The sequence below is a fragment of the Phodopus roborovskii genome, unplaced genomic scaffold, assembly GCF_943737965.1.
Source record: "Phodopus roborovskii unplaced genomic scaffold, PHOROB, whole genome shotgun sequence".
In the NCBI taxonomy this organism is placed as follows: Eukaryota; Metazoa; Chordata; class Mammalia; order Rodentia; family Cricetidae; genus Phodopus; species Phodopus roborovskii.
In genome coordinates, this window is record NW_026126517.1 from 25,117,542 (window position 1) to 25,135,965 (window position 18,424).

Consider the following 18,424-nt stretch of genomic DNA (forward strand, 5'->3'; position numbering starts at 1 on the left):
GCCCAGACAGTTTATGTGGGCAGATTTAAACATGCTTCTCCTGCCTACAGAAATAAAAATGGAGCCCTCCAGTTCCAGGTCTGCAGCCTCTGAGAACGCCACAGCTTCCTTCATTCTAGAGTCTCTCCAGCATACAATTCCTGTTGGCCCTTTTCATATTAGTGTGAGAAAATCAGGGAAGGGGAAGTTCGGCTCTGAGTCCTCTCAGATAGCTGACTTACCTGGACAGATTATTTTAACCCTCAAACTTAGTGCCTTCCCTGTCAGAAAAGATCCATCCATGCTCTCCTCGGACTTTTCCATGCCTCTGCCCCATGGAGTCCTCAAAATGATGGGATTGAGTCCCCCTGAGGTGGCCCTAAATGCCATTGCAAGATGATGCTTGACAAAGGCTAAGACACAGACGTTTCCTTCGTTAGAAGTTAAGTTGTGCTCTGTGGTAACCTTGGAGCTCAGGGTCTGAAGCAGAAGGACCTTGAGTTTAGTGTGAATCAGTGCCTTGAGAGCTCTCATTGGGGCCTATGGTCAGTGACTTTCCCACAAACGGGATTCTGGACTCCCCCTCTTACTGATCTTTCCCATAATCCAACATGCTACTGTTTTCACCATGGGGAGAAAGGTGGCCACCACCAAGTAGACCAAACCTCTCCTTCAGACGAAAATGTTGTTAGCCACAGTGTGAAATGTGAGTTCCAGTCCCACAGGGTGGACACTGCTTTGGGGTGACTTCACCATATTCATGATTCCATCCTTCTCACACCCCCAAATGCCTGAGGAGGACCACAACATCTATCTATAGACAGTCTAGTGGAATGCCTGTTTGGAAGTACTTCACACTCGGTCCTCTTTACCAGGTTCCTATAAGGAAAAGTCCAGTGTCATCCTCAGTAAAAGTCAATCCCACTTCCAAGGGTCCTGTTACAAGATGAGTAGAGCAGGGGTCTCTCTGAAGAGGCTAAATGCCTTGGGATTGGCATCCTGTTTTGTGGAGTTATTTCTGCTGATGGTTAAATTAACTAAGCCAAGTGGCTGGAGAAGAGAGAAAAATCAACATTTTAAGAGACTTGTCCTAATCTTTAGCCACAGCGTGTTTAACATTACAGTCCTCAGATGGTATCCCTGAATCATACTGTCATCCTATAGCCCTGTGCTCCCTTCATCACCATAGAGAATGGTGAAGCCATTAGATGCGGCTCTCATCAATTCCGTAAAAGTGAAATGAAAGCTTGGTTAATGTTGCTCCTAAAGAGCTGACAAATACTGACCTAGGGTCCTCCTGGGTGTTTCATAGAACAGGCTGAAGCTCAGCGGACACCGAGTCCTTGTGGCATGCCAAGCCCTAACCTAAGCTAAATAAGCACTTCTGTCCCTCACAGCCGTGCTTTGGCCCCTGACAGCAACCCTGGCAGAAAAGCATTGGGGCCAATGTCTCAGAGTCAGTGACTGACCTGCCTGAAGTCACTCAGGAAAGAATTGAAGTTCAGCTTCTGGCCCAAGTCTGGTGCACTTTCTCCTGGGTCATGCAGATGAGCTCCTAACTGATACCCTATGCCTTGGAAGTGACAGGCAGGGAGAGTCCTAATAACTGAGCGATGATGTGCAGCCACTGTCTGTGCACAGTTGTCATTTAAATGAGCATATGCTTAGCTCCAGGGTGCACACTGAGGATGACTACTGCAGTTTTCCTTGCAATAGTCTTGCACAGCCCCTCCAAGTGTCAGAATAGCAGCATGACATTGCTAGAATCAAATGTGGCCTAGCATGCTATGGGGGAATCTTCATGGTTTTCTTGCCTTTACGTTGATTCCTTCCCTTCCCTTTTCTGAGAAGACAGAAAGGAAAGGTTATGCTGCATAAAGGCTAGTGTGCTCCAATATATATTAACATCTTAATGGGAAAGCTGTGCATGTACTGTATACATTTACTACTCTCTGACAAGAGGGAATTAAATGTCAGAAGGATTTGTAGCATCTATAATTGAATTGGTGCTGAGAAAAGCAAATCTTAAAAGAAGAATAACATATTAGGATTAGCAAACAACGTGGCGTTTTGTCAGCGCTTGCCATTCAGTGTTTCCCCTCCAGTAATAAAGCTGTGCTTTTAAAGCACATGCTTAGCTTGGTTGCCCTAGATGAGAGCTAGCTACCATAGGTGATGAAAATGGGTAGCTACACCTTTCAGATGACACAGCCAGTGTGTGCGTGGTGTATGTTTTGTTTTTCTTCAGGTTTGGAATATGTACCACCTCTCCCCTCCCTCCTCCTTAGCAAGAAGTATCAAGTGACTTCACAATCATTAAGTCTTTTCTGAGATAGATTAATCTATCCAGCTTTAGGAAGCTGGAGACAGCATCTCCATCATAAACACCAATTCTGCACATTTTTAATTAAGCTGACTGTCCAGCAAGACCTCAGCTGCATCAAGTGACAGCGCTATTGCAAAATGTCAGCCTCAGCTTCAGTCATCTCTCTGGGCAGGAGAGGTTCCTATGGGAGTGGGAGATCTGGAATCCTCCCCTTTAAATGAAACCCAACGTAATTTTTAGCCTCCGATCAGTGGCTGCTAGAGCAGTATCTAGCCTGCACCAAGGAAGCCAGGGATAGGAGGGTACAAGAGTGCAGTTATGGCCATCACTCCTGATGCTGTACATTTCACACTTCACCTTCTACAAAACAGAGAGCTCTGTATCCTTTTGACAAAAAGACTGACTTGAGATTCTGCTACCTGGGTTTCTGAAGGGCAGCCTGCAAGTTGCAATGAGGATTCTGCTCAGTGAGTCCCTCTGCCAAAGTCCTTCCTTGCCAGGAGCCTGACAAGGACATCCTAGCCATTTCCCAGTTACCCGTGGATCCGTGCTTTGGCAGCACAGCCTGCAAGGCTTATGACAGACCCACAGTCATGGCATTCTCCTGGCAGTTCGTGTGGCACATTTCCTGCCAGGTGGTAAAGAAGCCATAGAAACCAGGGCCCCTTCCAGATGCCTGATTCACACAGGCAGCAGGGCTGAGGGGGTGCTTCGTGTAGGAGGTGCTCCACTCTAGTATCTAAAGACTGAATGTGAGTAGGAAAAGGAGGGGTAGAGAGGGACTGAAAGGCCACTCCAGCCTTCAGAAGTACCTGTTCTCCTTGCCCTTGAGGAACAGGGGTTCAGGTCAACTGCCGAAGCTGAAGAAAGCTGAACAGTCGGGACATCTCTGGGATTTGATGAAAGTATTTTTGTTATTGTTCTTGTTGTTTTTAATTCTTTTATTGTTGTTATTCTGAGATTTCTAAGATGCTAAAATCCCAATCAGGGTAGTTAAAACTATGACACAGTGTTTTTTATTATTATTGTTTGTTTAATTGTTTTGTTTTGGGTTTTTTTTTTTTTTGGTTTTTTTTTTTTTTGTGTGTGTGTGTGTGTGTGTGTGTGTGTGTTTGTTTTTTTCAACTTGATGTCCTGCAAGGGACTTAAATCTCACATGGAACTAAGTTGCTTCAGCTTTTTGTCAGAAGAAAAGCTAACTCCCACTCTAACCGGTTCATGATGTAGCTGTCTCATCTGGAGCTCTAAAGTGGCACAGGACAGGGCGAAACAGGCAGACCAGGGGTTGTGCCACAGGAGCGTTGTCACTCCTAGTATTCAGTGCTGCCTAAGTTAGACTTAGCCGGCTCACTTATTCACCTGAATGTGTGTGTGAAGCTATTTAGATAGGTTAATACACACAGACCATGGTTAGTGTAAACTAGAATGACTGTTCTTGTGAATGCTTGCCGTTTCTCCCCAGTACAGCAAGGGCATAGCTTTATCCCAAAAGAGAAACACTAACACCTGTGACTGTACAAGAGGCTCCCTTTACCTGAGAATTGGGCTCCGTTAGAAGACCTGTGCACCCCACCTTCACTTTTCCCATGAGAAGCTGCAACAGCTGGAGACTTTGCCACCAGTTTCATTGTCTGTGTACTAAAGGGAGGAAGAAATCTTGAGATGTTCCCAAGAAAACAAGCAGCAAATGGGATGGGACCAAATGGATGAATCTCCCTCAGGGGAGCAGGACCTTCAGATAATGGTGACAGCTGTGGCCTTTCCACTTAGTAATGTTTCAAGAACTACTCTGAATTCTCACCTCTTAACAAGATAGGAGAGATGGAGACTGGTGGACATTGCCACAGATCCTCCAGTGGGTCATTCATTATTGTCCTCAGACTTCTATTTTATCCAACTCTGACAGCCAAGTGCATCCCTGTGACAATTCATGTTGCTGCCTTTTGTGACCATCAAGGCATCAGCTGCAGATGCAGGTGGGTCAAACCCAGCAGTAGGCAACCAGCATCACCTCTACCACTGTGAGCCAATCCACGGCACCGTTGGAACTGCCTCCCATCCCACAAGAGGAAACAGAAGAGATGAATGAGAAACAACTGCTCTCCACATGGGAGGCCAGACCATGACAGGCACTTAGGAACAGTCACAGCTCTATTACTACCTCCCATGGTCAACCAGGGGTGGGAGTAGAGTGGAGGAGAGGTGGGAAGAGGCTGCCAGGAGCATAACCAGCAGTGTTCCCTGTAAATTAAACATCAGTTACCTTCTGTGTCCATCTGCTGTAATTGAAAGCAGGAAAAGTGTCTTAGTGATTAACTAGCAGTAGTAAACTTTCTGAGCAAAGTCAGTATCAGAAGGTAGCTAGAGAGATTATGCTTATAAATAAGTATCTGCAACGCGTGTGTGTCCTTGAGGGTGGGAAAGGACTAAAACATAGGTATTTAGTGTGAGCTAAGTACAGGGGGAAATAGCTAGGCTGGCCACATTTGGAGAGCAAAGGTCAACTGAATAGTTGGGCTTAAGTAAGGAATCCCACAGATGACAGGGCTTTTTGGTTTTATTTTGTTGTAACCTTGTTTTGAGAGGAGTTTCCTTCGTTCTGCCTTTCTTTTCTCTCCCCTACCCCCAAGCACAAATGTACCGGGACATATCTTGGACTTTTCTGTACCTGAAGCTTCAGGAGGTAGTCTTTTAACAGTGGACAAGAGTTGCCTACCTCCAGATGGATTGGGACCCTGTCTTAAACAGCTTCTAGAAACTTCCATCTACTCTCAGATCTCCCAAAGTGGCACCTCTCTGCCTCGTGTAACTCTTTTCCCTCCTCTGTATCACTTTGTCCCAAATCTAAGAGACACCAAGTTTATTGAAATAAAGTCAAACAATCAGGGTGAAACCCATGGCAACTAAAGATTAGTAGATATCATTCAGATACACCTGGCAAGTTTTACTATGACTTGGTCCCTGTGAGAACATTTCAGTGTTTCCAGTGGGGGGTGTCTTCCCAATATAAAATGTGGTTCTCCAGCAGGTACCAGACTCCAGTACCACCCTCCCTGTGATGGTTACTCTTCTTCATCATCAGCTTGACTGGTTTTAGAATCACCATGGAAACACACTAATTGATGTGTCTGACAATGTCTTCAGAAGGGTTTAACGAAAGAGAGAAGCCCGATCCTAAATGTGGGTGCCACATCCCAGTCTGGGCCAGATCTCAGTCTGAGTTTTTAAAAAGCAGACAGAGTATCAGTGTTCTCCGCTTTCTGCTGCCTGATGGAGGGTACCATGCAGCCAGTTGCCCCACTCAACCCTGCCTTCATGGACTGTACCCTCAGAATGGGAACCAGATAAAACCTTCTTTCTGTTATTTGTGGCAGATATTTTGTCACTGAAGAACAATAATTAATGCATACCCCATACACATTACTTCCTGTCACCACGCTGTTTCCTAAAAGTCAACAAAGTTTCTATGACCACTGTCTGCCTCGTGGAAAGGACTTCCAGGATGGAGGCTGCATCGTCTGCAGTCAGCAGCACTTGGTCTGAGGCAGGGGATTCCTCTCCATTACATTTCAAGTGGAGCTTATTAGACACGTTGCTGGAGGGGCTTGCACATCATGGAGTAGACTAATTGGCTGCAGCACTCTGCCTCCAACCCATCTCCATCCTCCAATTAAACTCCCATCATCCTGTTGTCCAGGCGACCTGCCACTGCCTCTGACTTGGCATTTCTTTTGGGGTTTGGGGTTTGAGTTATTCTGTAGTCCTTCCAAAGCTAACTCCATAGAACACTTTAAATACTCCACATTCTAATTGAAGCTCTTTTAATTAAAGCGCTTTCCATGGGAGCCTCAGTCACGAGTTATTTCCCCACATCCTTCAGTGCCTAGTCTCCAAGCAGAATTGGAAATATCGATAGAAAGTGTAAGCCCTGCCCTCCCGCTGAAAGCGGTGTATCAGGTTTCGGCTCAGAAGAGTACCATTACCTTTAGCTGTCACGGATCTGTACACTTGATCGATAAACTTCAAATATTATTAGAGGTGGAGGCTTCAGAGATTTGCTCTGTTCTTTGGAGAGAGACAGAGATAAATCTTTCTTAGAAATTGACTTGAATTTGCACTCTCGGTCCTTCCCGGTGAAACGCATTTCTCTTAGCCATCCAGCAACTACGAGGGGGGCAGATTTATAGGCCATGTGCTTCATGTACTGAAAGATTTAAATGGTAAATCCTTCACATATGACTTCACAAATCATGTAAAGTTAAAAGATTTTTACCGTTTCTGTTGCTGCTGTGCTTAAATTGTAAGGTACAGCCAGTAAATCATTTTAATGGAGGTGTCGTACTTGACTCAATAAAAAGAAAAAAAAAAAAAGGACAATGGTTTAGCTTCCACTCCAAAATGTTAATGTATTAATCAACGGTAGAATAATTGTTTTTTACTATGTTATAAATCTCAGGTGCCATTAGGATTTCAGCAAGGGATGTTGTAGCCACATTCCTAAATTAAAATTGTTTACTCTGCCATACATCCATTCTGCATTGCCATAGCTCATTCTGGGTTCATGCTAAAGTTGTTCCCCAGCCAAAAACTCAGAAAGGGACATCATGAGGGAGTGAGGCTCAGAAGAAAACTAATTGCATTTTGAGATGTTAAATAAATGACATCAAAACTGTCTGTGGTGATGGACAAGTATTCCTTCCTGTCTTAACATTTTCTCTCTTCCTCTCTCTCCCCCCTTTGAATTAGGATTTAAATTGATGCTTTTCCTCTCCTCACACCTTGTAAATGTGGCAAGCATGTCATATGTCTTTAGTCTCATAAGCCTGGTTTTATCTCTACTCAGCCTTGCTTTCTCTATGCATGTTCCTCTAAGAGTGTGATGTGGACCTCTCCACACTCCCCCACCCCTACCCCTATTCCTCTGAGAGCCTGAAGGTACCATCTGTGGTGCCCATTAACTACTTAGGTCAGCCTCCTTAATTATTAGTAGGTCTGAGTTCCAGGATATGTATAGTGAATGCTAAGAATAGGTGAAAACAGGCAGGACACACCAGGCCCCATACAAACTCGCGCGCGCACACACACACACACACACACACACACACACACCCTAAGTTTCCTTCACACGCAGTAGCACTCCTACGCTCCCTCTAATGAAATTGCCTTGTGGGGAAAACAGATCAATTCAGCTCTGGGCAGGTCAGTCTGTTCCCTCTGTGTAACTTGATCCATCTGGTTTGTTCTTGCTGACTCCTCCATTAAAAAAGAAGGTGACCTTCTGACCCTGGAGGCAGTGTCCCTGGGGCTCCTGGTGTCTTGTAATAAGTTCTACATCCCTATTCCTCTTCTGATTTCAACAGATTCCCGAGCAGGTGAAGAGGGCACCATTGGGGCAGTGGACCATGCAGTGATTGGCGGCGTTGTAGCTGTGGTCGTGTTTGCCATGCTTTGCTTGCTCATCATTCTGGGCCGCTATTTTGCCAGACATAAAGGTAAGCAGGGTGCTTTGGCAGGATGGAGCAACATGTCACCACAGCCCTGAAACTGGGGGGGGGGGGGAGGGGGAGGGGCTCGCTGTTGTCATTAGTAGGCAGCTTGGGGTAAAAGATGATACAGCGTATATGATTCCCAAAAAACGGAGAAGTGGGGTTGAGTTGCTAAAGAAACCTTCTTAACAACTGCTGCTAAGGACTGCATGGCAATTTGAATTCCCTATACATACAAAGCTGGATAGCTCTGTCTTGCCCCAGCCTACATTTGGGGATAGAGTTAAAATAATAAGGTAGGGGCTAGTGTGATAAGTGGCCTGAGCCTGGGAAAATTGTATGTGTGGCAAACATCCACAGCCCCAGAGACAGGTGAACCAGTTCTCTGACCCTGAAACTCTGAGTAAGCTGGTCCCCTGGCCCAGAATGTTTCCTCCTTGATGTGATGTGCCCAGGTTTTAAAAAAAAAAAAAAAAGAAGAAATCCTTTGCCTTAAAAGCCACATAAATATGTATTTTTAAAATTATCAGGGCAATTGATTTAAATTGCCATTAATCATCACACTTACCAACTGTGCAGACTGGATGGGCAATCATCTTTGCCAATGCTCTTCCTCTCTGCCTCATGCTGCTCTGAGCCTCTTCTCCCCTCCTGGTAATTTAGTCTTCCTTTTCTTTGTCGGCCCTCGTCTTTCTCAGTTGTTTTTCTCAAGCACTGTGCAATAAGCTTTGGGGGTTTTGTAGGCGCTTGCATACTGCTTCATTGTGACTTGGGTTTGGGTAAGGTCCCTGGACCCCAGCAGTGGAGGTCCAGGATGCTTAACAACAAACTTTAGGATCCAGAAGTGTCTGTCTGGAGCACAGAACAGTTGGGGACTCTTGGAGCTGTGTGGCCCAGAACCTCCGCCTTTCAGTGCTTAACTTGGTAGAGCTGGGAAAGTACAGCCAGGGAGCCAAGCAGAGTGTGCACAGCATCCATGGAGGATCAGAAAACGGTAACATGTCTCTGCAAGAGAGAGGACTCTGGGAGGAAGCGTTTGACCACCTGCTTGCTCAGTTTATCCCTTTCAAATCTGAAAATTCAACAAAATGTCTTGGGCTTTTTGAAGAATCTAGCATGAGAACATAATGGGAAGAGGGCTATCAGATTACACCAGGCAGTATGAGTTCTACCTGTCTGCTATTCTGAGGTGAAGTTGTGTCTTCCTCCACGTAAACTAGGGATTTGGTGATAGGAATGTCACCAACTTGGTTAATGTTCTGTCTATTGTCATTATGAAGTGGCTGTGCCAATTAGCAAATCCATGAATCTGGGTCCAGGCTCCAGTCACATGGTGAGAAAGAATTCCTTGTTCATGAAGACAGAGCCCAAGCCTCGAATGCAGTCTTGACAATGTCAAATTATGTCTCTATCTGATGCTCTACTGAAAAGGAAGGCACAGGGAAACCAGTCCTTAGACAAGTTCAAGCACAGTCTCACCTGTGGGTAGCCAATAGCAATTCATAAAGCCAGGAGACTATGGTTGGAGTAACTGATTCAAGATAACAATAGAAGCGTCATTGGGGCCCTAATTCATTTATTGGCTAATTGTTCTTCCTTGCTTTGGTCTTTAACCATGTGTGAACATCTCTGGTCATTGGTCTTTGGTGTTTACTGTTTATGCATTAGTCAGCAGCTCTCCAGCTTTCTGCATTTTAGCCCCACTCACGTCTTCTTCTCTGGTCATAATCACTGCTCTAATGTCTCGTTTGCTGAATTACATCGCAGCAGCTCAGTTGGAGTGGTACCCTTGGAGCCCGGGATCCCCATCTGTCTCATCCACCTTGCTCTCTTCTTCCAATTGTTTTTTTTTTCCCCTCTGCTGCCTGCACACCACTTCGGCTGATGATGGCCATAAAGCAACTTGCCATCTCTGTACCACTTCACACAGAGGCCATCAGAGAGTCACAGTGCTTTACCCCTTCATCTTTCAGGTACATACTTCACTCATGAAGCCAAAGGAGCCGATGACGCAGCAGACGCAGACACAGCTATAATCAATGCAGAAGGAGGACAGAACAACTCTGAAGAAAAGAAAGAGTACTTCATCTAGATCAGCCTTTTTGTTCCAATGAGGTGTCCAACTGGCCCTGTTTAGATGATAAAAGAGACAGTGACACTGGAACTTGCGAGACGCTTGTGTGTTTTTTATGAGTGGGTGGAAAGATGTGAGGCTGGGAAGGCTTGGGATTTGCTATGTAAAAACAAAAAGAAAAAAAATGTTCTTTGAAAAGTACGCTCTGCTGTTTGACACCTCTTCTTATCTGGTTTTAATTTGATTTGGGTTTTGGTTTTTTGTTTTTTTTTTTTTTTAATTTTTATTTCTTTTACCAAGTTAAACTTGGGTTTCGATAGATTGCAGAAAATTCTGTGCCTTGTTTTTCATTTCTTTGTTGTGTTATTTTCCCCTTTTCCTTTTTATGCATTTATTTTTCCCAAAAATCAATTTTTTCCCCTTCCCAAACCTCCCGAGTTTTTTTGGAATTGACCTGCTGGGATTCCTAAGATTTCCCCATTGTTGCGGTTTTTCCTGCTTTCTTTTGTTTTTGTGTTGACAGTGACTGCTTTCTGTTCCAAATTCAGTTGCATAAAAGGAAAACCAGCACAGTTTAGATTTCATAGTTCAGAATTTAGTGTCTCCATGATGCATTCTTCTCTGTTGTCGTAAAGATTTGGGTGAAAAAAAAAAAAAAAAAGAAAAAAACAGTGAAAACTCTTTGCTGCTGCCCATGTTTCAATACTTAGAGCAGCAAAGACTAGAAAAGTAGACCGTGACTCAGAAACTGTTGTTTGCTGTGGATCTTCATTACTGTACAGGGTTATCTGCAAGTGAGGTGTGTCGCAATGAGATTGAATCTGTCTTTAATTCTGTATCTGTAGGCGGCTCAGTATAGATTACCCCACGCTGTGCAGAAAGATTTGGGGTGGAAAGTCTCCTCCTTCCTTGTTGCCCTAAACAGACCCAACAGGTGAGGTCTGTCCATTTTATGTCAGTGAACAAATCTGAGGAGAGGAAGCAGGGAGGGGATAAGGCAGTCCTGCTCTGGTTGTCTCTACTCCAAACAACTCCATCCACCTTTCCCAATTGGCCTTACTGCTCACCGGTGTGCAGGAGAGAGCAAGTCCGTGCGTTGTGTGAATGAAGGGGACAGGTTTTTGTTTTGGGTTTTGTTTTTGTTTTTGTTTTTCCTTTGTGCTTATTTAGGAGGGCAGTAGGATGTGGTCTGCATGTACTGTATATTACAGACACTGTCCTGCTGGGACCCCTGTCCTGCTGGGATTTCCAACTCCAATCCTGAGCAGCTCTCATTCCTTCAGATTTGGCTTGACAAAGGCAGGAGGTACAAAAGAAAGCCTGTATTGTTCTCGAAAGGTCAGAGCTGAGGTGCAAACACAGCATGGAGAGATTTTCAGTTACTTAATCAAAACTCAGATGTGAGTGTTTTTATCTTTCTACCTTTCATACACTAGCCTTGGCCTCTTTCCTCAGCCTTAAGAACCATCTGCCAAAAATTCCTCATCTCGCATGATGGCAGCCATAGCGCATAGCTACTAAAATAAATTATCTTGAACATATCTTAGACTGGAGCCTGGGGGAAGGTAGAGGAGTCGAGTTACCATTTGCATTCTTTAAAGCTAAGTGGGGTTTTATCTCAAGTGTTGAGGAAACCCAGAAGTGGTTCTGAAGGACTAAAACCTAAGCTCTTTTACCCTGTGCATTGGTAGGCTCCAGACTCCAAAAATCAGTCCCTATGGAAAGGCAGCATCAGAAAAGATAGATCTATCTATATATATAAATATATAAATATATATTATATAACATTTTCAGTCAGTACTTTTGGATTTTGCAAGGTGCATTTTTACTATTGTTACATTATGTGGAAAACTTACGCTGATTTATTTAAGGGGAAAAAGTGTCCACTCTCTGTTATTTGAAAGTGTATTTCTTTTTCTTGTCTTTATTTTCACTTCTGATAGAACCATTGCAATATGGGGGCCTTTTGGGAACGGACTGGTATGTAAAGGAAAATTCATTATCGAGCAGTGTTTTGTTCACCCCTCTCCTGTCCCTAGGCACTTAACCAAGACAAAAAGCCACAAGGAACATCCCTTTTTCAAGAATTTTATAATGTGCATCTATTCCGAGCCCTTAGCACCCATCCTGAACATAGTGTGACCATATCAAAGGGTGAGAACCAGTTAGCATGTCGTTGAAAGGGTTTTTCAGCTGTTCTTTTTAGAAAAAAAAAAAAAAATACAAAAAATACAAAAAAACAAAAAACACACAAACAAACAAAAAAAAACTACCATTGTTCACAGAATTGGCATCTCATTTTCGGGACCGCCCATCTTTCTGTTTTGACAAGTGTACAGTAGTGCAGTGTTCTGATGTAACTTTATGGCTTACAATGTTGACATGTCTCAGGTTCCTGTGTTTTGATTGGTGTTTTTCTGTCTCAGGTAGATTGCAAAGTGTAGGCCCCACACATTGGAAAAAATAATAATTATAATGATAATAAAACAAAGCAAAAACAGGAAATTACGGATTTTAGTTGTATATTGGTTTATGTATTTTTCTTAAGTATACAGTGCACTGTTTGAAATGTATTGTTGAGTATTACTTTGTACAGGTTGATCACTTTTTAGAGTGAAGAAAGAACAAACTTGTTTTTTTGTGTTTTTTTTTAAGGAATATAAAATAATGAAGGATGTATAATTGATGCCAAATAAGCTTGTTCTTTAGTCACAACAACGTCTTGTTTTTCCCTCTAGGCCAGTTCTGTTTCTAAGGTGTACAAGGACCATGTTACAGTGTAAGAAACTCCACATCCGTGTGTTCCCATTCGCATTTTGTATCGGTTCATGTATACCATTTTTACAAAAAGAAAAAAGAAAAAAAAGAAGTACTATAAAATATCTGTCTTCTTAATAAAAAAAATTAATGTTACAAGTGACCCTTTAAATCTCTTTCTGGATTCTTACAACACCCGGTCTCTGGTCCCAGCTTCCTTTCCTAGGACCTTGTGTGGGGGCCCAGAACACTGGCAGTAGGTTGCTGGGAGTGGCTGCCAGCTGTGTCCCTTGTCTGCTCGTCCTTGTCCTGTCCTCTTCTCCCCTCACAGTAGACAGACAGAAGTCCGGTGCGTGGTTGAACGGAGTCACTTCCAGTGGGCGCCGTGATTTGTGCAGGTGTGCGTGCAGCTGCTGGGGATGGCACTTCCTCCCGTGGATGTGTCACTACCACCCTCCCCCACTTTCACCCACCACCCACCAACTTTCCTGTGTTGCCTGCTCCACCTGTCTCTTTCTTTGGGATTGTGTGTCTTAACAATTCATACTGCCTTCTTCCTTTTAAAATTCTCTCTCCTTTCACAAAAATGAAGCAGTGAGCTGCCGAGGGCTAACAGTTTGGCTGCCTGTGGATTGTTCCCACTCACCATCTAGGTTTTGGAAACTTCCCCGCCCAGGCGAACTGTGAGATTCAACAGCATGGTATCAATGTCCTTGCCTTGCAGGAGAAATTAGCAAGGATCACACTTGTAATCCATGAGCAGAAATCTGACCGCCCCAGAGTGCCCTTTCTCGCCTTCACTCAGCTCTCCTTGGGTTCCCCCTCTGTCTCAGCCAGGTAACCAGGAAGGTTTGGCAGAGAGAGACGAGGTAAGCTCCAGAAGAGACCAAGGCTGGGCATCTCACTTTGGTTTCTTACATCATGGTCTGGTCTCTAATCGGTCTAAGCATAGCAGCACCGACAGAAGCAGTTACACCATCATTGGATATCTGGCACATGGATGTGGTAGGGGACACAGACAAGTGTAAGTGATCACTAGAGGCTAAGGTGATAGCTACACCAGTGAAGAAGACCTCACCTGTGAGTGCCACACCCAATGTAATACTGGCGAAAGCAGTGGGGACTTCTTGGGAGAGACAAATGAGCAGAAGCTGGCAAGTCAGCTCAATGGAAGAGCTCGGAGCTTTGCCAGGTTTCCAAGGGTATTAGAGAAGAAAAGGAAGTCAGATGCAGGGAGCAATGAATCTAGCCAGCAGACAGACGTGTGATGACTAAGGTACTCTGTGGGTGGGATCCGTCTTGTAGCTGACCTTATAGTCTAGGCAGAAGCTTTGTGTGTGCGCTGGCCTCTTCCAACTCCTACCAAAAAGGTAAAGAACAATGGGGAAGATGATCTACCATATCTCTATAGGACCCAGAGGATGATTTGGGATTCAAGGTTGAGAGTTAGAATGGACCAGCCTTGGATTTAAATAACTGTCCCATCTTTACTAGCTGTGAAGCCTCAGAATGTTACCCAGTGCACCTGATCTTTGTCTTTTGCTGGGTAAGGTAGAGTTTGTTATAACCTCTAAGGCCATTAGGAAACAGATGCACAGAATGCACACTGTGGGCTGGGGGAATAGCTCAGTGGTAAGGGGGGAAAGAAAACCTGTGCTTAGCGTGCAGTGGGGTTTGGGGTTTGAGTTCAGTCTTCTGTACCACCAAAAAGATTGGTGCTTAGGCAATAAGGTTACACTCAGGAAGTAAGCACTCATTCCATGTTCATTAGACTGAAGTGTTGATTTAGAAGACAAGAGTGCCCATGGCTGTAAGAACTGGTTACTCCTTAGAGAAAACTGTGGACTCATGCCCTTGTGAATTTTTTTGTAGAATACTGAAGGATTTTCTCATCATGATTCATCAATGTGCTTATTTGTCACTATTCTGAGCCACATGGCATTCTATATGTGCAATGTCCTCATCCATCTCCTTTCCTATAGCATGAGGCTCCAGATGGAGCCTTAACTCACAGAGCAGGGACCTCTGGTAGTCAGTGAGCAGAGGCAGACAAGGTGGCTGGCAGGCAGCTTGGCTGTTGAAGCACAGTAAGGCTTGCAAATGAGAAGGTGCCAGAAGCAGCTGGGTTAGTATTTGCCTGTTAAGTTTCCAGTGTGCCGCTTGGTAATGCACAAAAACTCTCCTTGCTCCTTCCATAGGGTTCTCAAAAATGCTTGGCCTTGTTGCATTCTCCAAATACATCAACTGAAACTCCAAGGTGATACTCAGGTGTTAATTGACACAATCTTTCACTGCCCCCTGTCCAGTTGAAATGTAACTGTTATACTCTGAACTTCCTCTATGGAGAGCTGTTCCTTTGCATCTGTCATCCAGAGCCTTAAAGCAATCATGCAGTTACCACAAGATAAGTAGAAAGACCTTCCTTCTGTGAGGCCTTTCTGTTGTGTTACAAGGTATGGCCTCGGATTCCTAATACATCTTTTCACCAAGGTGCCACAGTAATTTAAGCATAAAGAACTGGCAGCTGGATTCCTTCAGTGGATCCCACATTTGCACAGGAAAAAAAAAAAATGATGAAGGTGAAATGACCTGACCTCACTGTACAGCCAATGGGAGAAGAGGCTCTTTGCCTAGACAGGCTCATAGCCCCTCTGTCATGGTCTTAGCAGCCACACAGTGACTTTTAACAGACATTAATGAGTGCCTGACTTGACCTTTGCAAGTTTATCCCCCAAGTAGGTAGTTCCTAAGACCTTGAAGAGATGTGCCTGTCCACCCCAAGTTTAGTACCCTTGGTCCCATCTGTCTCTGAGGCCTGCCAGCATGGTACTTGTTCATCCTTGGGCAATGATGATGAAATTTGGGGTAATGTCTGAGAAAAGCTGTAAGGTAACATTGTTGTCATATATCATAATGAGGTGCCGTGGGTTAGAACAATTTTAAATATGTTCCTTTCTTTATCTGTGCTCATATAAAAATGCCAAAGTGTGCCTCCTACAGGAGCTGTGGGAGAAGGCAGTCCCCACACCACTTTACCTGGTAGGAAGTGGCGAGTGGACACCGAGATAGTGAGAGCAGCCCAAAGCCAGACCTGAACATATGAGAGTCTAATGCTGTCGTGACTTAACTATCCTCAGCACCCAGGCTCTTTTGTATAATATGGGACTACAGGCTTTGGTGGTGGTTTTTGTTGTTCTTGGTTTTTTGTTTGTTTTTTGGGTTGGTTTGGTTTTGAGATTTTGGTTTTATTCAAGAGGAGGTTTCTCTGTGTAACAGATCTGGCTGTCCTGGAACTTGCTTTGTAAACCAAGCTGGCCTCAATCTCACAGAGAGCCACTTGGCTAATGGTGGGTTTTGGGTTGTTTGTTTTTTGTTTGTTTTGGTTTGGTTTACCTTTTGGGTTCTGCTTTTTGTTTTGTTTTTTTGTTGTTGTTGTTTTGTTTTGTTTTGTTTTTCATTCCCAAGATACTATATCATGAATCTCCCCTGGTGGCCAGTATGGGAACTGCAACTCCTGCTTATTTAAAGTTAGAATTTCAAGCCCTGCCTTTTCTCAGGCACACACCCATCCACCCGCACTCCCCACTTTTCTCCCTCCTAACCCTTTAAAACATCGGGCTGGGGAGTCAGGACCAATACTGAGGAGCAAAGCAACCCATGCCCTGGGCCAACACCTCTCTGGCTGTCCTGCATGCATACGCTGGCTCACGCTCATATTTCAGACATGCTCGCCTTAAATCTTCCTTAAGTGCTATCTTCTCAGGTTAATTAATCACCAGGCTTAAACTTGCTGTTACCAGCAGGAAGTCCATCCTGAAGTCAGCAATGTTACGATTGCATCTTCTAATACTGTTTATCCTGCATTAGTGTTTACTTAGGGGGAAAATTGATCCGTAATTGATATTTCAGTCTTCCAGAGCTGGTGTTGGAAGAGCCTAATGCAAGCCTTTAATAGCAAGCAAATATTTAAATCCCTTAATGGTTGCTGAATATTGAAATGTGTGACTTTATTACTCTTTTCGGTTTGTTTTCTCTGTAGTTGTGTATTTCATCCTTTAAACTTGCAACGGATGCTGGCAGGCTCCAGTCTAGCTAATCCACAAAAGCTGTTTGCCCAGACACAGCAGTCCTGATTAAAAAGTATTGCTATGGATGGGGTCGTCTACACTAATCAGTCTCTGTTAGCTAGTGACGAAATTACTACCCGTCTCTCTTTCTCTTTCTCTCCCTCTCTCTAGGCCTGTTTTCTCTAACCTCCTCTCCCAGAATAAAGTGATGGGGGCAGCTATAGTGTCGCAGTTAGGAGCATGAATCTTTTATCGTTTGGACAAGGAAGGGAAAATGCCATTACTGTCAACTGAAATGTCCTACTTGGGTTTTTGCTCCTACTTCGCTGCCAAAGCCCATTGCTGCTACTCACAGCTGTTCTTGATGGCTTGATCCTTAACACAGCCAGAAATGCAGCCGGGAGACTCTTAAGACCGTTTATGGAAAATAATAGATTTCCTTGCAGAGACACCAAAACCTCGAGAAGGGCCTGGATTCGAGTTAGACCCAGCCAAGATCACCGGTTCTCTCCCTTTCTGGCCTCAGTTGCAAAGCCTCTTGCTCAAACACACGCAGGCCCTCTTGAATTCTCTGTTTTCCTGGTTGGTTTCTGTCAGCACCCACAAGTCTCCGGCTCTGGAGCCCTTTGTCTCACCACTGGCCTGAGCTGCATGAGATCCGAGAAGAAACAGTGCCCCCACATGTGGGCAGAAAAGATGCTACAATTCGGGAAGGAACTTCCGGGAAAGCCAGCAGAGGCGAGCTGGGACTCAGCTCAGCACCCTGGGCGCTGCAGCGACAGATGGCTAAATTGGAGGCTACCACTGCCCTCCCAGGACAAGGGTGGGACCCCTCCTTCCCCATGTGGCATCCCTGTATGTCCAATCAGGAATGCCAAAAAGTGGTGTAGTTAGTTCTGCTCCCTTCAGCTATGCAGCCACATTGCCTTGCCAACTCTCAGCCAGCCTTTAGTTAGGAGCCTCTCTCTGGGAAGGGCAATCCCTTGGGCAGTCTGGGAGGGAATGGCTTCTCGCTAACAAATATTAGGAAAGCTGCAAGAATGACAGGGCTGAAGGTTTGCAGCTTCCAGACTGTCAGATGCAAATCAGGTCAAAAGCCATGAGTCTTATCCCCACTGTGCCTGGAAGTGAAGGTAGAGGGGGGTGGCTGGCAGGAACTGGCCCATCTCTCTCCTTTTCTCTTTCATTGCAGTCACAAGTATCCCCAGCCCAGTGCCATCTCTCCCCCACTGTTTTATTCTCAGCTCCTCCTAAATGGAAACCATTAATCATACTAAATTGTGCAATGATTCCATGATAGGGAGAATGCTGATGGCAAAAATCATTCTCCTTTGTTGTGCCAGGCAGGCAAAAGGCAGAAGTATTAGTTTGTCTTTTGCAAGAGCCTGGCTCCTTGCAAATGCTGACCATGTGTTTGCCCAGGCAGCTGCCTCTGTGAGCACAGCTTATTTTAGCATCGGACTAAGGCACCCCAACTGTTGACAGAAAACAAGGTTCCTAGCCTCCTCTCCTTTATTCCAAGGACTGCCAGGGATACTTAGGTCTGTGGGTGCCCTCACTCAAGGTCTTTCCCCTTGTAAGGTCCTTAGTTTGGGGGAGGGCTGGGATTGGTGGAAAACCCAAAGTCGGTCTCAAACGGGGCAAGCTGGTAAGGTAAGCTATCTATCCACCCTCCTTCACCCACCCACCCCACCCCCCCACACACACACACTTCTGCCAGCTGGATTTCGGGAGA

At 44.7% G+C, this 18,424-nt stretch overlaps 1 protein-coding gene across 12 annotated transcripts in view; it reads left to right on the top strand.

Moving 5' to 3' along the window:
- The window catches only part of Cadm1 (cell adhesion molecule 1), a 320,371-nt gene extending 307,586 nt beyond the window's left edge, over positions 1 to 12,785 (top strand). For all 12 annotated transcript variants that reach the window (XM_051197341.1, XM_051197346.1, XM_051197343.1 and 9 more), the window contains 2 exons: positions 7,666 to 7,797; positions 9,765 to 12,785. In XM_051197341.1, coding sequence (XP_051053298.1) covers positions 7,666 to 7,797; positions 9,765 to 9,883 — 251 coding nt within the window. In that variant the 3' untranslated portion in view covers positions 9,884 to 12,785. The remainder of the gene's footprint in view (positions 1 to 7,665; positions 7,798 to 9,764) is intronic.
- The last annotated feature ends 5,639 nt before the right edge of the window (positions 12,786 to 18,424 follow it).